This window comes from Chrysemys picta, chromosome 12, assembly GCF_011386835.1.
Source record: "Chrysemys picta bellii isolate R12L10 chromosome 12, ASM1138683v2, whole genome shotgun sequence".
NCBI lineage: Eukaryota > Metazoa > Chordata > Testudines > Emydidae > Chrysemys > Chrysemys picta.
The window spans coordinates 10,266,945-10,293,108 of NC_088802.1; the positions used below are offsets into that span (position 1 = coordinate 10,266,945).

The 26,164-nt window shown below is 48.6% G+C and overlaps 3 protein-coding genes across 8 annotated transcripts in view; 1 reads left to right on the plus strand and 2 right to left on the minus strand.

Annotated features, from left to right (window-relative positions):
* Positions 1–26,164, minus strand: part of LOC101948742 (zinc finger protein RFP-like) — a 1,201,957-nt gene that overhangs the window by 449,755 nt on the left and 726,038 nt on the right. The gene's annotated exons all lie outside the window — the stretch shown is intronic.
* LOC103307105 (zinc finger protein OZF-like) lies at positions 724–19,684 on the plus strand. Of its 6 annotated transcripts, XM_065564561.1 has the most exons (7): positions 748–1,029; positions 2,850–2,916; positions 3,193–3,371; positions 7,699–7,786; positions 8,244–8,370; positions 9,195–9,308; positions 9,638–11,727. In XM_065564561.1, the coding sequence occupies exons 4-7, from the start codon at positions 7,763–7,765 to the stop codon at positions 11,035–11,037; spliced, it is 1,665 nt and encodes a 554-aa protein (XP_065420633.1). In that variant the 5' UTR covers positions 748–1,029; positions 2,850–2,916; positions 3,193–3,371; positions 7,699–7,762; the 3' UTR covers positions 11,038–11,727. The 6 variants fall into 6 exon arrangements, with proteins under 6 accessions (XP_065420635.1, XP_065420632.1, XP_065420633.1 ...); XM_065564563.1 differs by lacking the exons at positions 9,195–9,308; positions 9,638–11,727 and adding an exon at positions 19,215–19,684 and having other exon boundaries at positions 724–1,029; XM_065564560.1 differs by lacking the exons at positions 2,850–2,916; positions 3,193–3,371 and having other exon boundaries at positions 736–1,029.
* LOC122172934 (zinc finger protein 84-like) overlaps positions 13,533–26,164 on the minus strand; it is a 47,319-nt gene continuing 34,687 nt past the window's right edge. The window contains exons 3-4 of the mRNA XM_065564612.1: positions 17,378–17,491; positions 13,533–17,062 (exon numbers count right to left, since the gene is read on the minus strand). Coding sequence (XP_065420684.1) covers positions 15,951–17,062; positions 17,378–17,491 — 1,226 coding nt within the window. The 3' untranslated portion in view covers positions 13,533–15,950. The remainder of the gene's footprint in view (positions 17,063–17,377; positions 17,492–26,164) is intronic.

Consider the following 26,164-nt stretch of genomic DNA (forward strand, 5'->3'; position numbering starts at 1 on the left):
GTTGAATTGCGTCCACAATACCTTTAACCCGGGATTGCGATCTCGATTTAAGCGCTACTCCACTTGCCGAGGTGGAGTACAGAAATTGGATTAAAGAGCCCTTTAAATAAATAAATAAAAACGGTTTGGTTGTGTGGACGGAATTTTTTTTTTTTTCGAATTAACTTGGCTAATTCCGAAATAACAGACTAGTGTAGACCAGGCCTGAGATTCACCAAGCCAGGAACAAAACAGCTTCTGCAATACCTTACTGCTACACAGAAGCCAAAGCCCAGCTCCCTTAAAGCAACCCAGCCTTGGGGCACAGTGTAGGAGTTAGGGTGCAGAAGGGGGCAAGGATTAGTGGCAAAGGGGGTGCAGGATGGGGAGTCCAGGGGGCCAAGGGAAAAGGCCCTGAGGCCGGCCCTGCACCCTGGTGGATATGAAACTGGAGTTCTGCTGTCACCCTTCCCCTCAGGCATCATTTTCCTTCCCCCGTACTTCTGCTCTTTCTCCTTTTGCTTCTCTTTCCCACAAGTCCGGCTCAGACAGCTCCAACTTTTGCACCAGTGCTGGTAGGGTGACCAGATGTCCCAATTGTATAGGGACAGTCCCGATATTTGGGGTTTTGTCTTATATAGGCTCCTATTACCCCCCATCCCCTGTCCCGATTTTTCACACTTGCTGCCTGGTCCCTCTAAGTGGTGGTAACATGCGCCCAGAGATGCTGCAGTGCGGTGGGTTGATCGCTAGGACCCAGGAGCAGCTGGGAGGCGGCTCTGGGGGGAGCGATCGCTGGGCTCAGGCCCGGCAGCAGGAAGTGACTCGCAGCCGCTGCGGTGACTCTGGCTCCAGGCTCCTGGCGAGATCCCCGAGCCCCGGCGGCTGGTGCTGGGAGCCCGGAGCCCGGGCTGCAGCCGGGAGAGGGGAATCTCCAGCAGGGCCCTTCCCGCTGCTCCCCAGGAGCCTCTCCCAGGGCAGAGCCCCCAGCCCGGCCAGGCCCCTTCCCGGCCCGGCCCCTGCCCCAGGGGGGCCCCGCTCGGAGGGAAGGTAAGAGAGACACCTCCCTCCCCTGTCACACCCGGGCTGCAGGGGGAGGTTTGGCCCCAGGCTGCTCCATAGAATCATAGAATATCAGGGTTGGAAGGGACCGCAAGAGGTCATCTAGTCCAACCCCCTGCTCAAAGCAGGACCAATTCCCAAGTAAATCATCCCAGCCTAGCTGGCTGCGATTCCCCTCCTTGGGCCCAGGAAAGCTGCCGCCAGCTCCCAGTGCGTGCGGGGCGGGGAGAGCCAGCCAGGGCAGTGCTGGGGGCTGGGACAGCGGCATGTGGGGGAACTGAGGGAGGAGAACCGGGGTATAGACCCCGCCAGGCAGGGCGGAGAGGAAAACCCGGGACTAATGAGGGGCAGAGGGGATAAAAGTTCCCCCCGATGAGCTGAGCCAGCTGCAGTGGTTGCAAAAATAGGGCATTGGGGCTTTTCCTCCCCGCTTTCCTAGGATCTCAGCTCCCATTTCCCAGGGCCGTGTCCTTAAAGGCCCAGTGCATCGCAGAGCCCGGACAGGCCGCTCTTCCCCCACCCCCCTATAAGATGTTACTGAGCTGCTAAAGGAGACTTGATCCAGTGAAATATTTACAGACTCCCCCCAAAGATCTCACTGTCACACCTGCTTCGAGTGTTTAAAGAATCCAGGTCTCAGTTCCTGTGTCTGCGTAAAGCCGCCCAGCGCTTCATCAGTGTGTCCCAGCCACTGTCCCTGTTCCTCTGAGTTTCACTCCTCTTGGAATCCCGTCTGGGCAGTTTCACTCCTGCACATTAGTTCCTTATAAAAACATTATTTTTATTACTCTGAGCTCTTCATTCTAAACTTCATTAGCGTTGTGCGGAGGGATGTAATTGTGCCATGGAATTTATATTTGTAATAGCAAATCATCATGGGAAATATTAATAGTTGCGAGTAGCTTCAGCAATCACATCTCCCGGTGACACTGTAACAGTTCCTGTTTCTATTGTAATGTTGTAATTTGAGCGCAGTGCTGACTGATTTCATGGGCTGGTCTCAAAATGCCTTCAATTTCCTTTGCTTTAGCCAACTGTTATTTTGTCTTTGTAGTGTTTTTACCTCATGTTCCATTTGTGTGTAGATCTTGGTTCCCAAATATTCACTAACAGACAGAAGTTTCAAGGTTGAAGGCACCTAGATATTTTTAAATATGTGACTAGTGGCCTCAATCATTTTAAAACTCAGCTCCTTAGAGTGTCTCGTATAAAATACTTCTCAAAAATAAATTTATGTGTTGTTGGGGTTTTTTTTATACTAAGGACAGATGTATATCCCCAAGATAGATTGTCAACCCCAAGAATTCAAACCCCATGAGTTATGCACCCAAAAGTCTAGAATTGAAATAAAGAAATAAATTTTTGTTTTTCTTTTATTCCCTTTTTGTGTCTGAGCCTTTGGGGTGTACTAGCTACGTAGGTTTACTGCTACCCCTTCCAACGGATCCATACATCTAGAATGGTTGGACAATCCTGTAACAGCTGATGCCATTTTACATTTCTGGGAACATATGATTCCCCTCCCCCACTTGCAATTGAAAATTGATTTTAAAACCATATTTCTCTAAGTAACCCCCCATCCGGCACACTCTGAAATGCCCAATTGACTTTCCTATGACTTCATTTATTGCATGCATTGATGTGGATTTTTCTCCCACATTGTTTATACTTCTAATGGCCTATGTTTGACAATTTTTGTTGTGATCCATTTCAGGGATGTTCTTCATTCTGACACATGTACTGATTTGTACGTCCAAAGTCAAGAATTTTTTTAATGAATTGTTCTATGTGTCCTTCGCATTGCTCAGGCCAGGGGACGCAGTGTGCTGACCTCACCCTTTCGTTTATGTTTTCGCAGGGGGCTCGCTAATGCAGGTTAGTTACCCCATGGGAAAAACACCCATTTTCTTATAGACACAGACTATGCTGCTGACTCTGATGTTAAATGACCCATTATTGTTCATGGGCTGAAAACTCTGATGCTGATGGTGTGTCTTCTGCTCCTGTGCCAGGCGCTGCATCTGAATGTCTGCGCCCATGTGTGGGGGTGTCATGGAAAACAAATTAAATCTTTTAAAACTAAAAGAAATAGCAGTCAACCCCAAGCCCCCCTCACCAATTTCTCTTATTCCCTTCCCTTTCCTTCTCCAGGGCTTGTCTGCATGGTGTGATGTTAAAGGTGTGACGTTAATGCACATGAATTCCAGGACTTTAAACCCCTGTGTGGACGCTCTCATTCAGAAGTCAGGTGGCCTTAATTTTGACATTTGCAGTCAGGACAGCCACAGACCAGTGCAGGAGACCTTCCCCCCAACGCTATAAATCATCAGGTCTTTGATCATGTCTTAAACATTTTTTTAAGTATTGTATAGTCCAGGTGTAACCCACATGCGATTTTGCAAGTCCAAAGAGAAGCAGTGGGGCGCTCATCTCATCTTCCCTGAGTGTTGCCTTGTGTGGAAATGCCATTGGGATATTTCCCAGGTACCAGCTTTGGTCTGTCAGAATTTCAGTAGATGGGTTGAGGTGGAAATGTAAGGTGATCTCGCTCCTTTTCTCTCTCGTGCAAAGGACAAGACGTCCTTCATGAGCAGGAGGGCGATGGTCGGATAGTGTCATGGTAGATCCTGCTGTGCGTATGGAAAGCATTGGCCTGGCTGCTTTGTGATCCCCTTTATAAGAACACAGACCAAGTGGCGGCACTCTTGTCCCATGGGAGTGAACTATAAAGACTCCTTTGATCTCTTGCCCTGGTGAGAGTTCTTGGTGGGCAAAATTTAGCGTCCGCTGCCACGGTAAAAATGAAAAATTATACGCTCCAGGTAATGGAAACTTTTAAAAATTGGTTGAATACCTAGCTTTGTTTGATCCAGTCATGAAGGAGCATCTACGTAAAATAACTGATCATGAAACACAGGTTCATTACTTAGGAAAAAATATGCAGAATGAACTGATGCAAATCCTAGCAAATACCATTAAAAAGAAAATTGTAGAAGCTGCCCATTCTGCCAAATACTTTTGAATAATACTGGACTGTACACCAGATGTGAGTCATGTTGAACAAATGATGACGATGATTCGTTTTCTGGCTATGGAAAAGTCTGCTGATGAAGATAATGTTGAAGTACTCATAAAGGAACATTTTGGGGGTTTCGTACCACAAGGAGATGACTGGAGCCTTTATGACTGAAACTATTCTACAAGAGCTTGAAACAATGTCACAATCTGTTGAAAACTTATGTGGCCAAGGCTATGATAATGGGAGTAATATGAAGGCTAAAGACAACGGTGTGCAAAGGAGACTGATGGAAATCAATCCTAGGGCCTTTTTCGTTCCTTGCAGTGCGCATTCTCTGAATTTGGTTGTCAATGATGCTGCTAGATGCTGTTTGGAGGCAAGCAGTTTCTTTGACCTGTTATGTGTTTTTCTCAGGCTGAACACGCCGTTGGGAGATTCTGACTCGCCATGTGAATTCTCTAACTGTGAAACCACTTAGTCAGACAAGATGGGAGAGTCGCATTGATGCTTTGAAGCCGCTTCACTATGAACTTAGAAACATTTCTGATGCCCCAATTGAAATTTCTGATGATACTGCCTTTACTGGATCATCTGGCAATACGGCATGTTCAGATGCAGAAGCTCTTGCAAATGGCCTTTTCAAGTTCAAATTTGTGACTTCACTCATTTTGTGGTAGAATATCCTTTTCAAGATTAACCTCGCTAGTAAGCAGCTTCAGGAAAAGAACTTGAAGATACATTCTGCTATTCAAAAACTGCAGCAAACTGAAAATACTCTGGAGGAATTCAGAAGTGATGAATTTGAAAGAACACTAGTAGATTCTCTCGAGCTTGCTGAAGAAATAGACTTTCCGACAGCATTTGAGCCAGTGCCAGTTCACATTCAGCAAAAGAAACAGCAGTTTTCGTATGAAGGACGAGACACACCCATTCAGAACCGAAAACAAAGGTTCAAAGTGAATTTCTACTTCGCAGTCCTTGGTACTGCTATTCACTCGGTTGACGAAAGATTTCAACAGATGCAGCAGCTAGAGTCAGTATTTGGCTTTCTATATAATATCCACAGCATGCGAAAGAGAACAACAAAACGGATATTAGAATTTTGTATAAAACTGGAGTCGGCATTGACTCATGAAAATTCGAAAGACATTGATGCTACAGATTTTTGTAGGGAGCTTCAGGCTTTTTCAAGATGACTTAAGGAACATTCCACTCCTGAAGAAGTACTGAAGTTTGTTTGTGAAAATAAACTCTCAGAGAGTTTTCCAAATGTTTTTATAGCTCTATGCATTTTTTTAACTTTGCCAGTTTCCGTAGCTAGTGGGGAACGTAGCTTCTCAAAGTTAAAATTGATAAAAACATATCTGCATTCAACAATGGTGCAAAAGAGACTTGTTGGACTTCTAACAATGTCAATAGAGCACGAAATAGCTGGAAAACTGGATCTAAAAGAACTAGTGACTGAATTTTGAAAACTTAAAGCAAGAAAAGTCATGTTTTAAGAGCACAGAGTGTTTTTTATTCAGTGTGTTTTGTAAATACAGGTTAACGTTCATTGAAGAGTTTTCTTATTTCTTTCTATATTGGATGTGGTGGTAATGGCAGTTAAAGCAGGATAGAGTAATGGATGATTTTGGATTTGTAATAATAAAAATTATAATTAACATTTTTTATACATTTTTATTTGAAATCAGACTGAAATAGTATCTCGCTCTCGTGTACAAATCTATCCTGAATATTTTGTGTCTCTATTTTATCTGATCTAAGAAACGTTGGTTGGCCAGACAGACAAACTGAATAATTAAGCCTCTGTTTAAAAAAAAAATGTTTAAAAAACATTAAAAGGAAAAAAGGGGCAAATGTTTCTCAGTTTATCAAAAACCTCAGCTTAGATCTGCCCTTGGGGTTTGGGGCGCCAATTCCATGGTTTGCCTAGGGCACCGAGTCTAGGGCCGCCCCTGCATTCTGATGTACAACAGGTGTAACAGACAATGCTGTCTGTCTAAGTTACATTTCCCTGGCAGTGCCTCGTTACAAGGGAACTATCCACAGATACCCTCCTCCCTTCCTGCACACACACTGCTCCCAATTTAGGATATGTCTACACTACAAAATGAGATCAAATTTATAGAAGTCAATTTTTTAGAAATCGATTTTATACAGTCGATTGTGTGTGTCTCCACTTAAGACCATTAAGTCGGCAGAGTGCGTTCACAGTACTGTGGCTAGCGTTGACTTTTGGAGCATTGCACTGTGGGTAGCTATCCCACAGTTCCCGCAGTCTCCGCAGCCCATTGGAATTCTGGGTTGAGCTCCCAATGCCTGATGGGGCAAAAACATTGTCGCGGGTGGTTCTGGATAAATGTCGTCAGCTCCCCCCCCCCCCCCCCCCCGTTTCTCACCTTTTTTCCTGGGTTACCCGTGCAAACGACACACCACAACAAACATGGAGCCCGCTCAGCTCACCGGTACCGTATGTCTCCTGGGTGCTGCCACATGTGGTACTGCACCACCTAGAATGGCATCACAGAAACATCATGTCTGGGACTCTGACCCGGAGCAGCCGTTTGCCTCTCTCGTTTTTTGGTAGGCTTGTCTCAGCTCCTTCAGTTTCATGCGGCACTGCTGTGGGTCCCTGCTATAGCCTCTGTCCTTCATGCCCTTTGAAATTTTTTCAAATATTTGGCCATTTCGTCTTTTTGAACAGAGTTCTGATAGCACGGATTCGTCTCCGCATACAGCGATCAGACCCCGTACCTCCCATTTGGTCCATGCTGGGGCTGTGTTGCGATTCTGGGTCTCCATCATGGTCACCTCTGCTGATGAGATCTGCACTCACCTGCAGATCGCCACGCCGGCCAAACAGGAAATGAGATTCAAAAGTTCACGGGCCTTTCCTGGCTACCTGGCCAGTGCATCTGAGTTGAGAGTGCTGTCCAGAGTGGTCACAATGGACCACTCTGGGATAGTTCCTGGAATTGCATCCACACTATCCCAAGTTCGACCCGGCTAGGTCGATTTCAGCGCTAATCCTCTCGTCAGGGGAGGAGTACAGTAATCTATTTTAACAGCCCTTTAAGTTGGAAAGAACGTCTTCGTCGTGTGGACGGGTGCAGGGTTAAATCAATCTAACACTGCTAAATTCGACCTAAACTCGTAGTGAAGACCAGGGCTTATATTGGATTTTTTTTAAAAGAGACAAACTCATGATCTTCGGGGCTTTGATTCTTGAGTGTTCAGGACTGGCCTAGGTCTTGGTCTGATTTCCAGACAGGTTTTAGATCTCTGCCACACCGGTGTCAGACCGGAGTCACTGCTGGCTCTGGCAAGGGGTGAGTGCGGATGGGCTAATAGGATCAGCCTCTGCCTGCTTGTCCCTGGGGGCTGCCGGGGAAGTCCAGCACACTCATTCTTCAGGTGTTGCCACCAGAGGGCTCCGGCTGTTGCTAAGGGGGAGGGGTTTACACTGCAATGGGGGGCAATCCCCCAAAGTGGCCCCTTTGATTCTGCTCTTTTTCTAGTGTTTGGCTCAGAGATGCTGTTACTGGGAGGGTCTGAAGAGCCTGGGGGGAATCGGGGTGTGACATGGACTGAAGCCCCTTCTGTAACCTTCCCCATCACCCCTCTCGCCCCGACAGGCTGAAGAATCACATCCACGTTTCACTGCAGATCGGCCCATCTTCCAGGAGAGAGGGAAGGGAAATGGCTGTGATGGAGCCAGCTCAGGTAGGGGATTTTCAGGGAGCTGCTGGGCAGGGGGAGGGAGAGGGAGGAGGGAGACAGGGTGTGAGAAACCTCCTCATTTTCTGAGTAGGACCATTGGTGAGCGGGAGGGGAGGGACATTCACCCATTCCAAAAACAGGACAAACCCCCCCCTGCACAGGGCTGGAGCCTGAACCCATTAGCCAGAGGCTGCTGTGAAATACAAAGGGAAGCTGTTGGGATTCCTGTCCCTGTCCCCGGCTCAGAGCTCTGCTTCCTATGGCTGGCAGGCGTGTGGGAAATGAGAAGACGCTGCCCTGCTCTCACCTTCTCCCACCCCCTGAAGCCTCCTGGCTGCTCTGATGGGTAGGGGTCTGATTCTGCTACTCTGCCCCTCCCAGAGCTTTTCACTCTTTCCCATGACTAGCGGGATTGTGGCTGGAGCAGCAGGTGCTGAGTGGGGGACGTTTGTTGTTTCAGATGCCGGTGACCTTCGAGGAGGTGGCTGTGTATTTCACCCAGGGGCAGGGGGCTCTGCTGGACCCCGCTCAGAGAGCTCTCTACAGGGACGTCATGCAGGAGAATTACGAGATGGTGAACTCGCTGGGTAAGGGATTCCCGTACCCTCGGTTATTAGAAGCCGTGGAGTCCGTATGTCTGAATCTGGTCAGGTTCTTCCCTGGTCAGTTAGATCAGAGGCGAATGGGTTCCATAATGCACAGCTGCCGTGTGAGAGAGACTTGCATCTCTGTGCCCTCTCCAGTGAGACACGGTGTCAAAACGTAATGGACATGCTAGCTCATCCCCATCCCTCCAGCTTTCAAAGGGGTAGAATCCATTCATTGTCCTTTCTGTATTGATTCCCATTCACACCAAATCCTTTTTTACCTCCCTTTTTGGGAATAGCTCCAGGCGTTGGGAAGGCTTATAAATAGGCAGGGGTTTAATGCCAGAGCTGTGTGTGCATCAGCAAGGCCCCTAGACTGGGAGAGATTTGCATCTCTGTGCCCTCTCCAGTGAGACATGGTGTCAAAACTTAATGGACATGTTAGCTCATCCCCACCCCTCTAGCTTTCAAAGGGGCAGAATCACGCACAAAATTTTTATTTACTGCCCTTCTTAGGAATAGCTCCAGCAGTTGGGAAGGCTTAGAAATAGGCAGGGGTTTAATGCCAGAGCTGTGTGTGCGTCAGCAAGGCCCCTAGACTGCGCAGATCCTGGGAACTCCTAGTGAGGGTGTAAAAATTCCCCTCACCTCCCAAAACATCTGCCTCTCCCAAGAGGGCTCAGCCACCATGTTCCCGTCCTCTTGGGTTCCATGTTCGCCAGCAGAGCACAGGGACAGGTTCCGCTCACAGAATGTCCTTTATTACAGACGCTCTCTCAATCCTCCACGCACCCTGATCTGGTCTGATTTCACTCCCTGCACAGGATTCCTCCTTCCCAAACCTGAACTGATCTCCCGCCTGGAACGAGGGGAAGAGCCATGGGTCCCAGATCTCCAGGTCTGCAAGGAAAGAGAGAGCCCGAGAGGTGACCACACAGGTGAGGACTGACACTCAAACCATCTGGGGAATGAAGAAAAAGTTGAGAGTCCTAAAAACGGGGTGTGAGTAACTGCCCTCAGTTCTTCCTCCTCTTACCCAGGGCAGCGCTGTAGTCAGCAGATACTGCTCACACTATTCTACTCACCCTGTTAACTGCAGGAGTTTCCTTCCCATCTCTCCTTCCCTGTGAATGTTTGTGTGGGATGCGGAGGCAAAATCCAATTGTTTAGTATTCGCAACTTTAGTGTGTCCGGTTTTCCCTGGGTGCTATTCCTCTTTGTCTCCAGCACAATGACTCCTGTCTGGATTGTCTCTCTCTCCCGGCAGGTACTGATCGAGTGAGTGAAAAAAAGGAGGAGAATCATCATGAGGAAGTTCCTGGGGAAGTGGAACTACAGGGGACCTTTGTAGGAAGAGCTGAAGGGAATTTTTCCCAGTGCTGGGAACAGGGAGAAGCCTGGGGAAATTGGCACACGTCAGAGAGGCTGCAGGGAAACCACCGAAGGAAGACAGTGGATGAATCTATTAAATGTGGGGGAGGAGACAAGGATCCCACAACCCAGCAGACAAATTCCAAGGAAGACAAACACTATGAATGCCTCGGTTATGGAGAAGGATTCATTCTGAGATCGCTGCTTGTTACACATCAGACAATCCATACTGGAGAGAAACCCCTTCAATGCTCGGACTGTGGGGAAAGCTTCAATAATCACTCAGCCCTGAATAACCATGGGAGAAGCCACAGAAGAGAGAAAACCTATCAATGCCTTGAGTGTGCGAAATGTTTCATTTGGAAGTCAGAACTAATTAGACATCAGCTAAGCCACACAGGAGAGAGACCCCATAAATGCTTCGACTGTGGGAGACGTTTCAAACAGAGGTCAGACCTTGTTAATCATCAGGCAATCCACACAGGAGAGAGACCCCATAAGTGCTTAGACTGTGGGAAAAGTTTCATACGGCGGTCAATCCTTGTTAATCATCAGAGAATCCACACAGGGGAGAGACCCCACAAGTGCGTGGACTGTGGGAAAAGTTTCACATGGAGGTCAGACCTTATTAAACATGAGAGAATCCACACAGGAGAGAGACCTCACAAGTGCTTCCACTGTGGGAAAACTTTCAGTCGGAAGTCAACTCTTTTAAAACATCACGCATTACACACAGGAGAGAGACCTCATAAGTGCGTGGACTGTGGGAAAAGTTTCATACAGAGGTCAGATCTTGTTAAACATCAGCACATCCACACAGGAGAGAGACCCCATAATTGTTTAGATTGTGGGAAAAGTTTCCTGCGGAGGTCAGACCTTGTTAAACATCAGGCAATCCACACAGGAGACAGACCCCATAAGTGTGTGGACTGTGGAAAAAGTTTCATACAGAGGTCAGACCTTCTTAAACATCAGAGAATCCACACAGGAGAGAGATCCCACCAGTGTTTAGTTTGTGGAAAAGGTTTCATATGGGGGTCACACCTCGTTAAACATCAGAGAATCCACACAGGAGAGAGACCTCACACGTGCTTAAACTGTGGGAAATGTTTCATACAGAGGTCAAACCTTGTTAGACATCAGTCAATCCACACAGGAGAGAGACCCCACAAGTACTTGGACTGTGGGGAAATTTCACGCAGAGATCACACCTTATTAAACATGAGAGAATCAACACAGGATCTAAACTTCTCTGACACAGAATCAGAAGGTGTTAAGGAAATTGCATGTAATTGACCTAGATTCAAACTTTACAGACGTTAGAAAAGTGTGTCCTTGTTAGATAAACTAGAGCTTCGAGAGGTAAACGTGTATTGTTAAAGACAGGGAAGAAGATGGTAACTGTAGTAGTCTTTGTTTAGCTATATCTTGTTAACCTCTAACAATGGAAATAAATGGTTCCTGTCTAGGGCTGTATTCTGTGAATTCAGAGATCAAAAGGGAATATTAACATTTAGATAAAACCTGGTTGTAATAATGTCATTGTTTGTCTCCTGAAAGTTTGTGGTAAACTGTCTATGATCTGCTTTATGGAGAATCTCCTCATGTTAATCCATGTAATTAATTACCAGTGATGTTTAGGAAATAGAAGGTTACTTCAAAATCCTGTTGTTCAGCCAAGGACTGTGAGCTGTCGAGACACTGCAAAAATGATCCATTCTTCTCTGATCTGCCGAAGAGTTATTCGGGGGGGAGGGGGCGTGTGAGTCGGAAGATGGAGATCTACAGTCCCATCTGGACCACCCTGACATTGAAATTTGGACATTGGACTAGAACGTGATGAAATGATTCTGTAAAGGACTCTTTGCAATTCTCTACAGTGAAAGTGACCTAAGGGTTCTGTGCATGTCTGTATGTATAATGATAGTTTAACCAACACACTCTCTCTTTTCTTCTTTTAATAAATCTTAGTTGAGTTAATAAGAATTGGCTGTAAAGCGTGCATTTGGGTCAGAACTGAAGTATTCCTTAACTTGGTGGATAATGTATTGGATCCTTTGGGATTGGTGGAACTTTTTGATGTGATGAATAAGATTTTCAGCAATCCCCATCATGTTGAAGTGGGCTGTCTGGGAGGGAGCCCAAGGCCGGGTTGCTCTAAGGGAGTTATGCTTTGGCCTCTGTGTAGCCAGTAAGATACTGCATAGTCTCCCCAACATAGTGCCTGGCCACTGGTTGTGGGAGGGACAATCACGAGGAACATTAAAGACTCGCTCACTGATGAGGACCATGACGCATGGAGCTGCACAAAACTTTAAAAATCAGGGCATGCCCCTTACCTTTTGTGGCCCTACTAATGCCTCAGTTCTTGCAATTCTCCAGCAGGTCGCCCTCTCTCAGGAGTGGGGCATGCAGATGAAGATGATGGAGTCTTCATTCTAGTGCTTCGGAGCAGGGTAATCTGCAGAGTGGCGACATGGTCCTCCATCCACACCTTTGCCATACACTATGCGATCACCTGGCAGGCTAGAGAAAACATGGCCTTCAGCAGCGCAGTGCTCCAATCAGTGGAAGACTCCGATCCCACCACCTGAATTTGGGCTTGGGAGTCACCTGATTGGAATGGACATGAACCAGCACTCGAAGAAGGAAAAACAGTTACTCACCTCGTAACTGTTGTTCTTCGAGATGTGTTGCTCGTGTTCACTCCAATATCCACCCCCCTCAGCCGGCAAGAAGGAACTGAGGGGGTGGCGGGTGGACAGGGCTCTATATTGGGCACCCAGACTGACCCTCCGGCTAGCTGCTTGGGGAAAAATCCCAGAGAATCCGTAGACTCAAAAAAATCAGGAAAATAAATTTACCCATTTTCATCTGAAGTGGGTAAACAGGCTTCACTTCTCATTATTCAGTTGTGTTAGTTAGAAAAGTTTTAGCATCATCATCATCATCATAATATATATATATATATATATATATATATATATATATATATATATATATATATATAAAAAAAACCCTTCCCATCTACAAATTATCTGGACTAGCACAGAAAAAAACTGGGGTCAACTTATTGAGGTGTCTACACCCGTGCTGGGTCAATGGGAGAGCGTTGACCAACAGTGGTGGAGACAGACCCTTGGAGTGCATATCCAGCACTCGCGCCCTGTGCTTTTGCTGATAGATACTGATCATTGTCATTGTTCAATGAAGAGGAAAATCTCATGACAGAGGCTAGGGAAATGTGAAAAGAAAATCAGAAAGGACTACTTCAGCGAATGATCATTTGTCTTTTGAAGTCCTTAGAAAATCTGAGCTAGCTTCTCTCAAACTGATTTAATATCAAAATATGTGACAGAACCGCCATCAGGAAAGAGAGAGAATCTTGCAATGCTGGGTGGGATACAAACCACTTTCCTGTTCATGAAGCAAAATCCCAGAGAATCTTAACACTCAAAATCTGGAGAACAAATTTACCCATTTCCTTCTGAAGAGGCCAAACCTGCTTTACTCTGCACCGCTGCATTACTTGGCTGTGTTACTGACAAAAATTTTAGCATCATTGTAATAAAAGAAGAAAGATAAAAAGTAGGGCTGTCTGTTAATTGCCGTTAACTCACACGGTTAACTCAAACAAATTAATTGTGATAAAAAATTGTGATTAACCGCCATTTTAATCACACTGTTAAAAATAGAATATCAATTGACATTCATTAAATATTTTTGGATATTGTTCTACATTTTCAAATATATCGATTTCAATTAAAAAGCGAAATACGAAGTGTACAGTGTTCACTTTATATTATTTTTATTACAAATATTTGAACTGTAAAAATGATAAAAGAAATAGTATTTTTCAGTTCCCCTCATAGAAAGACCGTTGTGCGATCTCTTTAAGAAGGAAGTGCAACTTACAAATGTAGATTTTTTGTTATTACATAACTGTGCTGAAAAACAAAACAATGTACAACTTTAGAGCCGACAAGTCCACTCAGTCCTACTTCTTGTTCAGGCAATCACTTAGAGAAACAAGTTTGTTTATATTTACGGGAGATAATGCTGCCCACTTCTTATTTACCATGTCACCTGAAAGTGAGAACAGATGTTTACAGCAGGGTGAGCTGTGGGAGATCTCCCACCTCCAGAGGACTGGGGAGCTCTGGGGGATTTCTTCCCCTAGGCTGGGGAGCTGTAGGGGTTACCCTGTTGCCTGCAAGGGCTAGGTAGCACCAGGGGGACTGAAGAGCTCTGAGGCTCCCCTACACTGGCAGCAACTGGGGAGCTGTGGGGGATCCTCCATCTGCTGGGGCTGGGGATCTGCGGGAATTCCCCCCAGGCTGGGGAGCTGTGGGGTTTACCCTGCCACCTGTGGTGTCCAGCGAGCTCCATGGGCCCACCCTGGGGAGCTCTGGGAGATCCCGTGCAGAGTGGGGAGCTGCAGAATTCCCCTGCCGGTGATGGCTGGGGAGCCACGGGGCACTCCCCCATGCCCAGAGCTCCAGGGGTCCCCCCCCCACTTACAGGCACTGGGCAGTCAGGGGGATTCCCCCCGCCCAGGGACTGGGGAACTCTGGGGGATTCCTACCTAGGCTGGGAGCTGCAGGGGTTGCCCAGGTGCCTGCAGTGGCCAGGGAGCTCCCACGGTCCCCCTGAATCATGGGGACTGCAGACCTGCGGGGTATCCCCCCCACTCATGACAAGGGGGAGTGCAGAGCCAAGGGGGGATCCCCAATGCCTGCGGAGACTGGATTCCCCCACACAAGTGAGGATTAGGGAGCTTCAAAGGATCTCCTCCCTGCACCTTGCGCTGGGGGCGGATTCCCGAGGGGAATTCCCGACCCCCTGGCCTCTGGGGAGGTTTAGGGGGGATTCATCCCCATTCACAGGGCCTGGGGAGCCACAGGGAATTCCCCAAAGCACGGGGTGGAGAGCTGGGGACCTGTTTCTTCCCTGCCCCTGGGGAAATTCCCCAATGCTCCCGGTCCCTGGGGAGCTGCTCGGTATTTGCCTCACATCTGCGGGTCCTTGGGAACACCAGGGGTCCCAGGCACGCATGGGCACTGGAGAACTGAGGGGGATCCCACAACCCCCCCTGGGTAGTGGGGAATCGCGGGGCATTCCCCAGCACCAGGGAAGAACTGCAGGGGTGTTTCCCCACCAGCTGAAGCAGCTGCAGAGCCCCAGGGAACACCCCCCCACCCAACATCGTGGGCTGGAGAGCCCTGGGGACTGACCCCGTGGAGGCTGGGGAAATGCAGGGCATTCCCCCCCATCAGCAGCAGCTGGAGTCAGAGCGATGGGGGAATCCCCCCACCCCCAAGGACTGGGGAAACTGGGGGTCCCGTGTGGGAGGGTAGTCACAGGGCATCCCCCCATCCATAGGGGCTAAGGAGCCACAATGGCTGAATGAAAATTGCTCCACACACAAGGCATTTCAGAAGTTGTGACCAGGGTCCTGGGGGGCCACACTGAGATTGCTCAATTAGGGCAAACTGCAAAGAATGGGCCGACAATCCTCAAAACTGGTGGATATTCCAATACTTAGATTCACCAAGCCAGTCCTTAGGTCAGTTTCACTGTAGAGATGATGCTTTAGAATGGCAAAGGGTCCTTTACAGAAACATTTCATCACATTCTAGTCCAATGTTCAAATTTCAATGTCAGGGTGGTCCAGATGGGACTGGAGATCTCCGTCTTCCGACTCACACTCCAACCCCGAATAACGCTTCGGCAGATCAGAGAAGAAAGAATAATTTTTGCAGCGTCTCGACAGCACACAGTCCTTGGCTGAACAACAGGCTTTTGAAGTAACCTTCTATTTCCTAAACATCACTGGTCATTAATTACATGGATTAACATGAGGTGATTCTCCATAAAGCAGTTCATAGACAGTTTACCACAAACTTTCAGGAGACAAACAATGACATTATTACAACCAAGTTTTATCTAAATGTTAATATTCCCTTTTGATCTCTGAATTCACAGAATACAGCCCTAGACAGAAACTGTTTACTTCCATTGTTAACCTCTAACAAGATACAGCGAAACAAAGACCACTACAGTTACCATCTTCTTCCATGTCTTTAACAATACACGTTTACCTCTCCAAGCTCTAGTTTATCTAAGGAGGACACACTTTTCTAACATGTCTCTAAAGGTTGAATCTAAGTCAATTACATGCATTTTCCTTAACACTTTCTGTCTCTGTGTCACAGAAGTTCAGATCCTGTGTGGATTCTCCCATGTTTAATGAGATGTGATCTCTGTGTGTAACTTTTCCCACAGTCCAAGCACTTGTGAGGTCTCTCTCCTGTGTGGGTTCTTTGATGTTTAACAAGGTCTGACCTCCATATGAAACCTTTACCACAGACTAAACACTTGTGGGGTCTCTCTCCTGTGTGGATTCTCTGATGTTTAAGAAGGTCTGACCTCTGTATGAAACTTTTTCCACAGTCCACGCACTTATGGGGTCTCTCTCTTGTGTGGGTTCTCTGATGTTTAACAAGGTCTGACCTCCATACAAAACTTTTTCCACAGACTAAACACTTATGGGGTCTCTCTCCTGTGTGGATTGCCTGATGTTTAAGAAGGTCTGACCTCTGTATGAAACTTTTCCCACAGTCCAAGCACTTATGGGATCTCTCTCCTGTGTGGAATGCCTGATGATTAAAAAGGTGTGACCTCTGTCTGAAACTTTTCCCACAGTCTAAGCACTTATGGGGTCTCTCTCCTGTGTGGATTGCCTGATGTTTAAGAAGGTCTGACCTCTGTATGAAACTTTTGCCACAGTCGAAGCACTTATATGGTCTCTCTCCTGTGTGGCTTAACTGATGTCTTATTAGTTCTGACTTCCAAATGAAACATTTCCCGCACTCAAGGCATTGAGAGGCTCTCTCTCCAGTGTGGCGTCTCCCATGGTTATTCAGGTCTGAGCGATTATTGAAGCTTTCCCCATGGTCCAAGCATTGAAGGGGTTTCTCTCCAGTATGGATTGTCTGATGTGTAACAAGCTGTGATCTCACAATGAATCCTTTCCCACACTGCAGGCAGTGACAGGGTGTCTCTTCCTTGGGAATTGTCTGCTGGGTTGTGGGATCCTTGTCACCTCCCCCACATTTAATAGATTCAACCAGTTTCTTCCTTGGGTGGTTTCCCACAAGCCTCTCTGACCTGTGCCAATTTCTGTAGGCTTCTCCCTGTTCCCAGCATTGGGAAAAATTCCCTTCAGCTCTTCCAACAAATGTGCCCCGTCGTTCCACTTCCCTGGGAACTTCCTGATGATGATTCCCCTCCACGTTCTCACTCCCTCGCTCAACACCTGCTAAGAGAGAGAGACAATCCAGACAGGAGTCATTGTGTTGGGGAGAAAGAGGAATAGCACCGAGGGAAAACCCGACACAAAGACTGAGCAATTGGATTCTGCCTCCACATCCCACCCAAACACTCACAGGGAAGGAGAGACGGGAAGGAAACTCCTGCAGTTAACAGGGTGGGTGGAAATCTTGACCAATATCTGCTGACGACAGCCCTGCCCTGGCTGAGATGAGGAAGAACGGAGGGCCCTTGCTCACACCACATTTTTGGGATTCTTAACTTTTTCCTTCATTCTCCAGATGGTTTCTGTGTCAGTCCTCACCTGTGCAGTCGCCTCTCAGGATCTCTCTTTCCTTGCAGGCCTGGAGATCTGGGACCCATGGCTCTTCCCCTTGTTCCAGGTGGGAGATCAGCTCAGGTTTGGGAATGGGAAATCCTGCGCAGGGGGGGAAATCAGACCAGATCAGGGTGCATGGAGGATATGAGAGCGCATCTGTCACCAAGGACATTCTGTGAGCGGAACCTGTCCCTGTGCTCTGCTGGGGAACGTGGAACCCAAGAGGACGGGAACGTGGTGGCTGAGCCCTCTTTGGGAGAGGCAGACGTCTGGGGAGGGGAGGGGAATTTTTACACCCTCACTAGGAGTTGCCAGGATCTGTGCAGTCTAGGGACCTTGCTGATGCACACACAGCTCTGGCGTTAAACTCCTGCCTATTTCTAAGGCCTTGGCTACACTTGCGAGTTACAGCGCAATAAAGCCGCCCCCAGCGCTGTACCTCACTCCCCGTCCACACAGGCAAGGCACGTACAGCGCTGTATCTCCGCAGCTACAGCGCTGCTGGTACTCCACCTCCCCGAGAGGAATAAAGAATATTGCGCTGCCGCTGCTGCGCCAGTGTGGCCGCCCAATGCGCTCCGATTGGCCTCCAGAAGTATTCGGCAGTATCCCACAATGCCTGTTCTAGCCACTCTGGTCATCAGTTTGAACTCTACTGCTCTGTCCTCAGGTGACCAACCATCAGACCCGCCCTTTATATTCCCCGGGAATTTTAAAAATCCCCTTCCTGTTTGCTCAGCCAGGCGTGGAGTGCTCTCAGTGACCATGTCTCCACACGTCAAGCGAGCCCCAGTATGGAGCAATGGCGAGTTGCTGGACCTCATCAGTGTTTGGGGGGAGGAAGCTGTCCAATCCCAGCTGCGCTCCAGCCGTAGGAATTATGATACCTTCAGGGAGATATCAAGGGCCATGATGGAAAGGGGCCACGATCATGATGCACTGCAGTGCAGGATTAAAGTGAAGGAGCTGCGGAGTGCCTATCACAAAGCCCACGAGGCAAACGACTGCTGGGGTGCTCCCCCCGCGACCTGCCGATTCTACAAAGAGCTGGACGCGATGCTTGGGGGTGACCCCACCTCCACTCCGAGCACCACCATGGACACTTCAGAGTGGGGGGAGGAGGATGAAAGCGGGAGTGAGGGTGCTGGGGCGGGGGGAGACACCCTGGAATCCCTGGAGCCATGCAGCCAGGAGCTCTTCTCAAGCCAGGAGAAAGGTGGCCACTCGCAGCGGCCGGTACTTGGTGGAGGACAAACAGAAGAGCAGGTTCCCAGTAAGCGGCTTTTTTTTTTCAGGAAGGAATTCTTCGAAAGTCTCATCCAGAATGTGGGCAATTCACTTGCACAGGTTTATCGGGAGAGCCACCGTGGTCCTTGTCTCAATCAGGCTAACGTGTCCACGCCACTGTGGCGCGAGGGGTGGGGGGACCATTGCTGCACACAGGCAAGCTGCATATGGGCCAGGACAGAGGCCCCATTGCAGTAGAAGACCCTCCGTTGCTTCCCAGGTCACCCTCAGCAGCGAGATAGCTTCCAGGACAAACTCCTGTGGAAAATGTTGGGACAGCGTTCAGTGTAGGTGCCCCCTGCAGCCGTTGGCTCTCCCCAAGGCACAGAAACCCAGAGGACAGTACAGCCCTGAAACAATCAGTCCCCCTTACTCACCATTTTGGGGCTCCCATGGGTTATGTGCGCTCTCTTTGGGACGGGAAAATTATGCTATTGTGTAGACTGTGTGCGCCCTCCTTAAGTGCGGGGGAATCATTGCTCTGTCTGGTATGAACAATGCTGCCTCTGTTAAATGTTGCATTTTGCCTTTACAGATGCAACCTTGAGATCTCAGCCGTCCGTGTTATCACCGGCTGAGAGACTTCAAAAACTCCAGAAGAGACCGCAAGAAAGCAAAGACGACACGCTGCAAGAAGTGATGCATCAATCTCTTAAAGAGAATCAAAAAGCGCAGGAGTGGAGGGAGAGTGAAAGCAGGATCCGCAAGGAAAACGCAGCGCACCGGAAGCAAAGCATGGATCGGCTGATAAGTATCATGGAGCACCAAGCGGACTCTATCCAGGCGCTCATAGTCATGCAGGTGGAGCACTACCGCGCCCGCCTCCCCCGCTGCGCTTGTCCCAAAACTCTTTCCCTTGTGCCCCCATGTCACCTCCAACCCACTTTCCCCAACATCTGGGTTCTTACCGCCACCAGTTGCCTCCAACACCTGTAGCTTCACCACCCAGCCCTGAAAACTATGACTCTTACCCTGTGCAATCAACCCCCATCACCAGGCATTTTAGCCATCCTGAAGTGCAGCCCTCATTGCACAGAACTCCAGACAGGACATACGCAAATCTGAGATTGTACCATTCCGCACCCTACCCCCTTGCCCTTTCTGTTTCCCAAGCAGTTGTGTTTCTTTTCAATAAATGGATTTTTTGGCTTTGAAAACATTCTTTATTATTGCATAAAGTAAAAGATACCTTAGCCCAGGAAAGAAACAGGCACTGCAAGTCTGCTTAGCAAACACAGATTCCTACTAACATTGTAACCACTGCACTTCACTTCTGTGCAGGGCACCAGATATCACTGCTGGTTTTCAGCCTCAAATTGCTCCCTCAAGGCATCCCTAATATTTGCAGCCCCGCGCTGGGCCCCTGTAATAGCCCTGCTCTCTGGCTGTGCAAATTCAGCCTCCAGGTGTTGAACCTCGGAGGTCCATGCCTGAGTGAAGCTTTCACCCTTCCCTTCACAAATGTTCTGGAGGGTACAGCACGCGGATATAACCACGGGGATGCTGTTTTCACCCACATCCAGCTTCCCATTGCCAGCGGCCCTTTAAACAGCCAAAGGCACACTCCACAGTCATTCGGCACCGGCTCAGCCTGTAGTTGAACCGTTCCTTGCTGCTGTCAAGGCTCCCTGTGTAGGGTTTCATGAGCCACAGCATTAACGGATAAGCGGGATCTCCAAGGATCACAATGGGCATTTCAGCTTCCCCTACCATGATCTTCCGTTCTGGGAAAAAAGTCCCGGCCTGCAGCTTCCTGAACAGGCCAGTGTTCCGAAAGATGCGTGTGTCATGCACCTTTCCGGGCCAGCCTGTGTTAATGTCAATGAAATGCCCATGGTGATCTACAAGCGCCTGGAGAACCATAGAGAAATACCCCTTCCGACTAATGTACTCGGATCCTAGGTGGGGTGGTGCCAGAATAGGAATTTGCGTCCCATCTATCGCCCCTCCACAGTTAGGGAACCCCATTTGTGCAAAGGCATCCACAATGTCCTGCACGTTACCCAGAGTCACGGGTCTTCTGAGCAGGATGCGATTAATGGCCCTGCAAACTTGCATCAACACGATTCCAACGGTCGACTTTCCCACTCCAAGCTGGTTAGCGACCAATCAGTAGCTGTCTGGATTTGCCAGCTTCCAGATTGCAATAGCCACCCGCTTCTCCACTGGCAGGGCAGCTCTCAATCTCGTGTCCTTGCGCCGCAGGGTGGGGCGAGCTCCTCACACAGTCCCATGAAAGTGGCTTTTCTCATCCGAAAGTTCTGCAGCCACTGCTCGTCATCCCAGACATCCATGACGATGTGAACCCACCACTCGGTGCTTGTTTCCCGAGCCCAAAAGCGGCGTTCCACAGTGCTGAGCATGTCCATGAATGTCACAAGCAATTTCGTGTCGTACGCGTTACGCAACTCTATATCATCATCGGCCTCCTCACTGTCACTTTGGATCTTAAGGAATAGTTCGACAGCCAAACGTAACGTGCTGGCGAGGTAAGTCAGCATACGCCTCAGCAGTTCGGGCTCCATTTCCCGCAGACAGATCGCGCTGCACAGAAATCATTGAAAGATGGCGCCAAATGTGGACGGAAACACAGGGATTGCTGGGATGCGAAGTGATGCATCACGGGGAGTTGGGACAGGACCCAGAATCCCCCGCACCCACGCCCCCTTCCCACAACCCACAGCACCAGAATGGGAAGAGGTGCTCTGTGGGATAGCTGCCCATAATACACTGCTCCCAATGGCACTGCAAGTGCCGCAAATGTGGCCACGACAGTGCGCTGGGCAGCTCTCAGTGTGGACAGACTGCAGCGCTTTCCCTACTCAGCTGCACCAAGTCAGGTTTAACTCACAGCGCTGTACAGCTGCAAGTGTAGCCAAGGCCTAAACCTTCCCAATCGCAGGAGCTATTCCCAAGAAGGGAGGTAAATAAGGATTGTGTGTGTGAATGGGAATCAATACAGACAGGACAATGAATGAATTTCTGCCCCTTTGAAAGCTGGAGGGGTGGGGATGAGCTAGCATGTCCATTAGGTTTTGACACCGTGTCTCACTGGAGGGTACAGAGATGCAGGTCTCTCTCACACAGCAGCTGAGCATGACGCAAAACATTCCCCTCTGGTCACTGATGAGGGAAGAACCTGACCAGATTAATCCATACGGACTCCACGGCTTCTAATAACCCAGGGGACGGGAATTCCTTACCCAGCGAGGTCACTGTCTTGTAGTTCTCCTGCATGACGTCCCTGTAGAGGGCTCTCTGAGCGGGGTCCAGCAGAGCCCCCTGCGCCTGGGTGAAATACACAGCCACCTCCTCGAAGGTCACCGGCATCTGAAACAACAAGAATACCTCCACTTAGCACCTATTTCCCCAACCACAATCTCTCTAGTCACAGGAAAGGGGGAAAAACTCGAAGCTCTGGGAGGCCAGAGTAGCAGAATCCCACCTCCACCCGTCAGAGCAGCTAGGAGGCTTCAGGGGATGGGGAAGATGAGAGCTCCTTGTCCCGCCCTGCACACAGAGCAGGGCAGGGTCTTTTCATTTCCCACACACCTGCCAGCCACAGGCTGATACAGGAACCACAGCTGTGAGCCAACAGCTCAGAATCCCAACAGCTTCCCTTCGTATTTCACAGCAGCCTCTGCCCAGTGGGTTCAGAGTCCAGCACTGTGGAGGGGCTTATGTCCTGTTTTCGAAATGGGCAAATGTCCCTCTCCCCTTTGCTGCCAATGGTCCTACCCAGAAAATCAGCAGGTTTATCACACCCTGTCTCTTCCCTGCCTCTCCCTCCCCCCGCCCAGCAGGTCCCTGAAAATCCCCTACCTGAGCTGGCTCCATCACAGCCATTTCCCTTCCCTGTCTCCTGGAAGACGGGCCGATCTGGAGCGAAATGTGGACGTGATTCCTCAGCCTGTCGGGGCAAGAGGGGCGATGGGGGAGGTTACAGACGGGGCTGGAGTCCATGTCCCACCCCGATTCTCCCCAGGCTCTTTAGACCCTTCCAGTAATAGCATCTCTGAGCCAAATGCTAGAAAAAGAGCAGAATCAAAGGGACCACTTTGGGGGATTGCCCCCCATTGCAGTGTAAACCCCTCTCCCTGAGCAACAGCCGGAGCCCTCTGGTGGCATCATCTGAAGAATGAGCTGCCCTGGACTCCCCAGGCAGCCCCCAGGGACAGGCAGGCAGAGGCTGATCCCATTGGCCCATCCGCACGTCCCCCTTGCCAGAGCCAGCAGTGACTCCGGCCTGACACCGGTGTGGCTGAGGTCTGAATCCTGCAGGGAAATCAGACCAAGACCTAGGGCAGCCCTGAACACTCAAGGATCAGACTGCCAAAGGCCATGAGTTTGTCTCTTTTTAAAAAAATCCAATGTAAGCTGAGAGTAGTGTGTGTGTGTGTGTGTGTGTGTGTGCGCGCGAACGGAGGGGGTTGCATGTGGATATTTGCCTTGTAACTAGGCACTGCCGGGGAAATGTAACTTGGACAGACAGCATTGTCTGTTACCCCTGTCGTACATGGGGATGGTCATATCGGTGAGTCTGTGACTGCCATGCTCACAAAGGTGTGAGGCACAGTCCGGCACGTGTAACAAAAATCTATTAAGCTCACTTCACACATTGTCGTGTTGTGTCTCAGCACAGGTGCACAGCGCAGGGCTGATCTTGCTCCAAAGCATCCAGAAGTAGGGTGGGGCAGTTACCAGACATGCTCTGTATTTGTTTCCAAAGCTGCATCGGATGTTTTCATTGGGCACATGTCACATGGTATGGCCACTCCCTCTTTACTCACCTGAGAGCTGAGGCAATCAGAGCATGGAGGGGAGATAGGTGTTTAGGACAGTCACCTTCTCCATGCTCTGGAACGGCTCTGAATGAAGCCAGGCAGGACTCTGGTGCAGTGTGTCCCCCTCAGGGCGCACTCTCACCAGGGCAAGGGATCAAAGGAGTCTTTATAGTTCACTCCTATGGGACAAGAGTGCCGCCACTTGGTTTGTGTTCCTTATAAAGGGGATCACAGAGCAGTCAGGCCAACACCCTCTGTGCGCACAGCAGGATCTACCATGACACTATCAGGCCTTTTCCCTCCTGCTCATGAGGGATGCCCTGTCCTTTGCAGGAGAGAGAAGAGGAGCGCGATCACCTTACATTTCCACCTCAACCCATCTACTGAAATTCTGTCAGACCAAAGCTGATACTGGGAAATATCCTAATGGCGTTTCTATACAAGGCAACACTCAGGGAAGATGAGATGAGTTCCCCACTGTTTCGCTCCTTCTCTTCGGACTTGAAACATCGCATGTGCGTTACACCTGGACGATACAAAACTTAAAAATGTTCAAGAAGTAACCAAAGACCTGATGATTTGTAGTGTTTGGGGGAAAGTCTCCTGCACTTATCTGGCTGTCCTGACTGCCAATGTCAAAATTAAGGCCACCTTACTTCTGAATGAGAGCGTCCACACAGGGGTTTAAAGCTCTGGAATTCATATGGATTAACTTCACACCTTTAACATCAGACCACGCAGACAAGCCCTGAAGAAGTAAAGGGGAGGGAATAAGAGAAATTGGTGAGAAGGGCTGGGGGAGACTCTGCTAATTCTTTTAATTTTAAAAGTTTTTATTTGTTTTCCATGACACCCATAGAAATGGGCACAGACATTCATATGCAGCGCCTGGCACAGGAGCAGAAGCAATAGACACAGAATCAGTATCAGAATTTTCAGCCCTTGAACAATAATGGGTCATTTAACATCGAAGTCGGCAGCTTAGTCTGTGTCTATAAGAAAACGGGTGTTTTTCACATGGGTTAACTAACCTCACCTGCATTAGCTAGACCACCGCAAAAACAGAGAAGAGGCAAAGTACATTAGTTTCACCAAAAGGTAAACAAGGTGAGGTCAGCACGGTGTCCCCCGACCTGACCAATGCAAAGGAGATACAGAGCAATTTGTTTTAAAAATTCTTTGATTGCGGCCGTACAAATCAGTACATCTGTCATAACAAAGGACATCCCTGAAATGGATCACAACAAAAAATGGAAAACAAAGGGAATTAGAAGCATAAACAACGTGGTAGAAAAATCCACATCAATGCATACAATAAATGAAGTTATAGAAAAGTAAAGTGGGCCATTCAGAGTGTGCAGGATGGGGGGGTTACTTACAGAAATAAGGTTTTCAAATCAATTTTCAATTGCAAGAGGTGGTGAAATCCCATGTTCCCAGAAGTGCAAAATGGCATGGAATGTTACAGGATTGTACAACCATCCTAGATATATGGATCGTTTGGAAGGGGTAGCAGTAAAACTATAAAGCCAGTACACCCCAAAGGCTCAGACACAAAAAGGTAATAAAAGAAAAACAAAATGTATCTATTTATTTGTTTAAATTCTAGACTTTTGGGTGCATAACTCATGGGGTTTGAATTATTTGGGTTGTCAATCTGTCTTGCGGTTATATTTCTATCCCTAGTTAAAAAAAACCCAGAAATTTATTTTTGAAAAGCATTTTATATGAGACACTCTAAGGCCCTTAGGAACTGAGTTTTAAAATGATTGAGGCCACTAGTTGCATATTTAAAAATATCTAGGTGCCTTCAACCTTGAAACTTCTGTCTGTTAGTGAATATTTGGGAACTATGTTCTTCTATACGCAAATGGCACATGAGAAAAAACATCAGGGTGCTGGATAGAGAGACAAAGTAACAGTTGGCTAAAGCAAAGGAAATTGAAGTTTTCAGACCAGCCCATGAAATCAGTCAGCACTGCACTCAAATTACATTACAATAGAAACAGGAACTGTTACAGTGTCACTGGGAGATGTGATTGCTGAAGCTACTCGCAACTATTAATATTCCCCATGATGATTTGCCATTAAAAATATGAATTATATGGCCCAATGACGTCCCTCCGCACAAAGCTAATGAAGTTTAGGCTGAAGAGCTCAGAGTAATGAAAATAATGTTTTTATAAGGAACTAATGTACAGGAGTGAAACTGCCCAGACTGGATTCCAAGAGGAGTGAAACTCAGGGGAACAGGGACAGTGGCTGGGACACACGGATGAAGCGCTGGGCGGCTTTACGCAGACACAGGAACTGAGACCCGGATTCTTTAAACACTCGAAGCAGGTGTGACAGTGAGAGCTTTGTGGGGGGGGGCTGTAAATATTTCACTGGATCAAGTCTCCTTTAGCAGCTCAGTAACATCTTAGGGGGGGGGGGAGGGGGAGAGCGGCCTGTCCGGGCTCTGCGATGCACTGGGCCTTTAAGGACACGGCCCTGGAAAATGGGAGCTAAGATCCTGGGAAAGGGGGAGGAAAAGCCCCACCACCCCATCCGGAGGGAACGTTTATCCCCTCTGTCCCCGCACCTTGCCCACCCCACGTGTCGCTGTCCCAGCCCCAGCAGGCCCCAGGGTGGCTCCCCCGCCCCGCTACAGCTGGCTCAGCCCATCTAGGGGGAATTTTTATCCACTCTGCCCCCCTCA

Bases quoted from the DNA above. Each gene is read 5' to 3' on its own strand.
- LOC103307105 (XM_065564560.1), top strand. From the start codon at position 7,763: ATGGCTGTGATGGAGCCAGCTCAG. The intron at 7,787-8,243 runs GTAGGGGATTTT...TTGTTGTTTCAG, and splicing joins CTGTGATGGAGCCAGCTCAG to ATGCCGGTGACCTTCGAGGA. The intron at 9,309-9,637 runs GTGAGGACTGAC...CTCTCCCGGCAG, and splicing joins CCCGAGAGGTGACCACACAG to GTACTGATCGAGTGAGTGAA.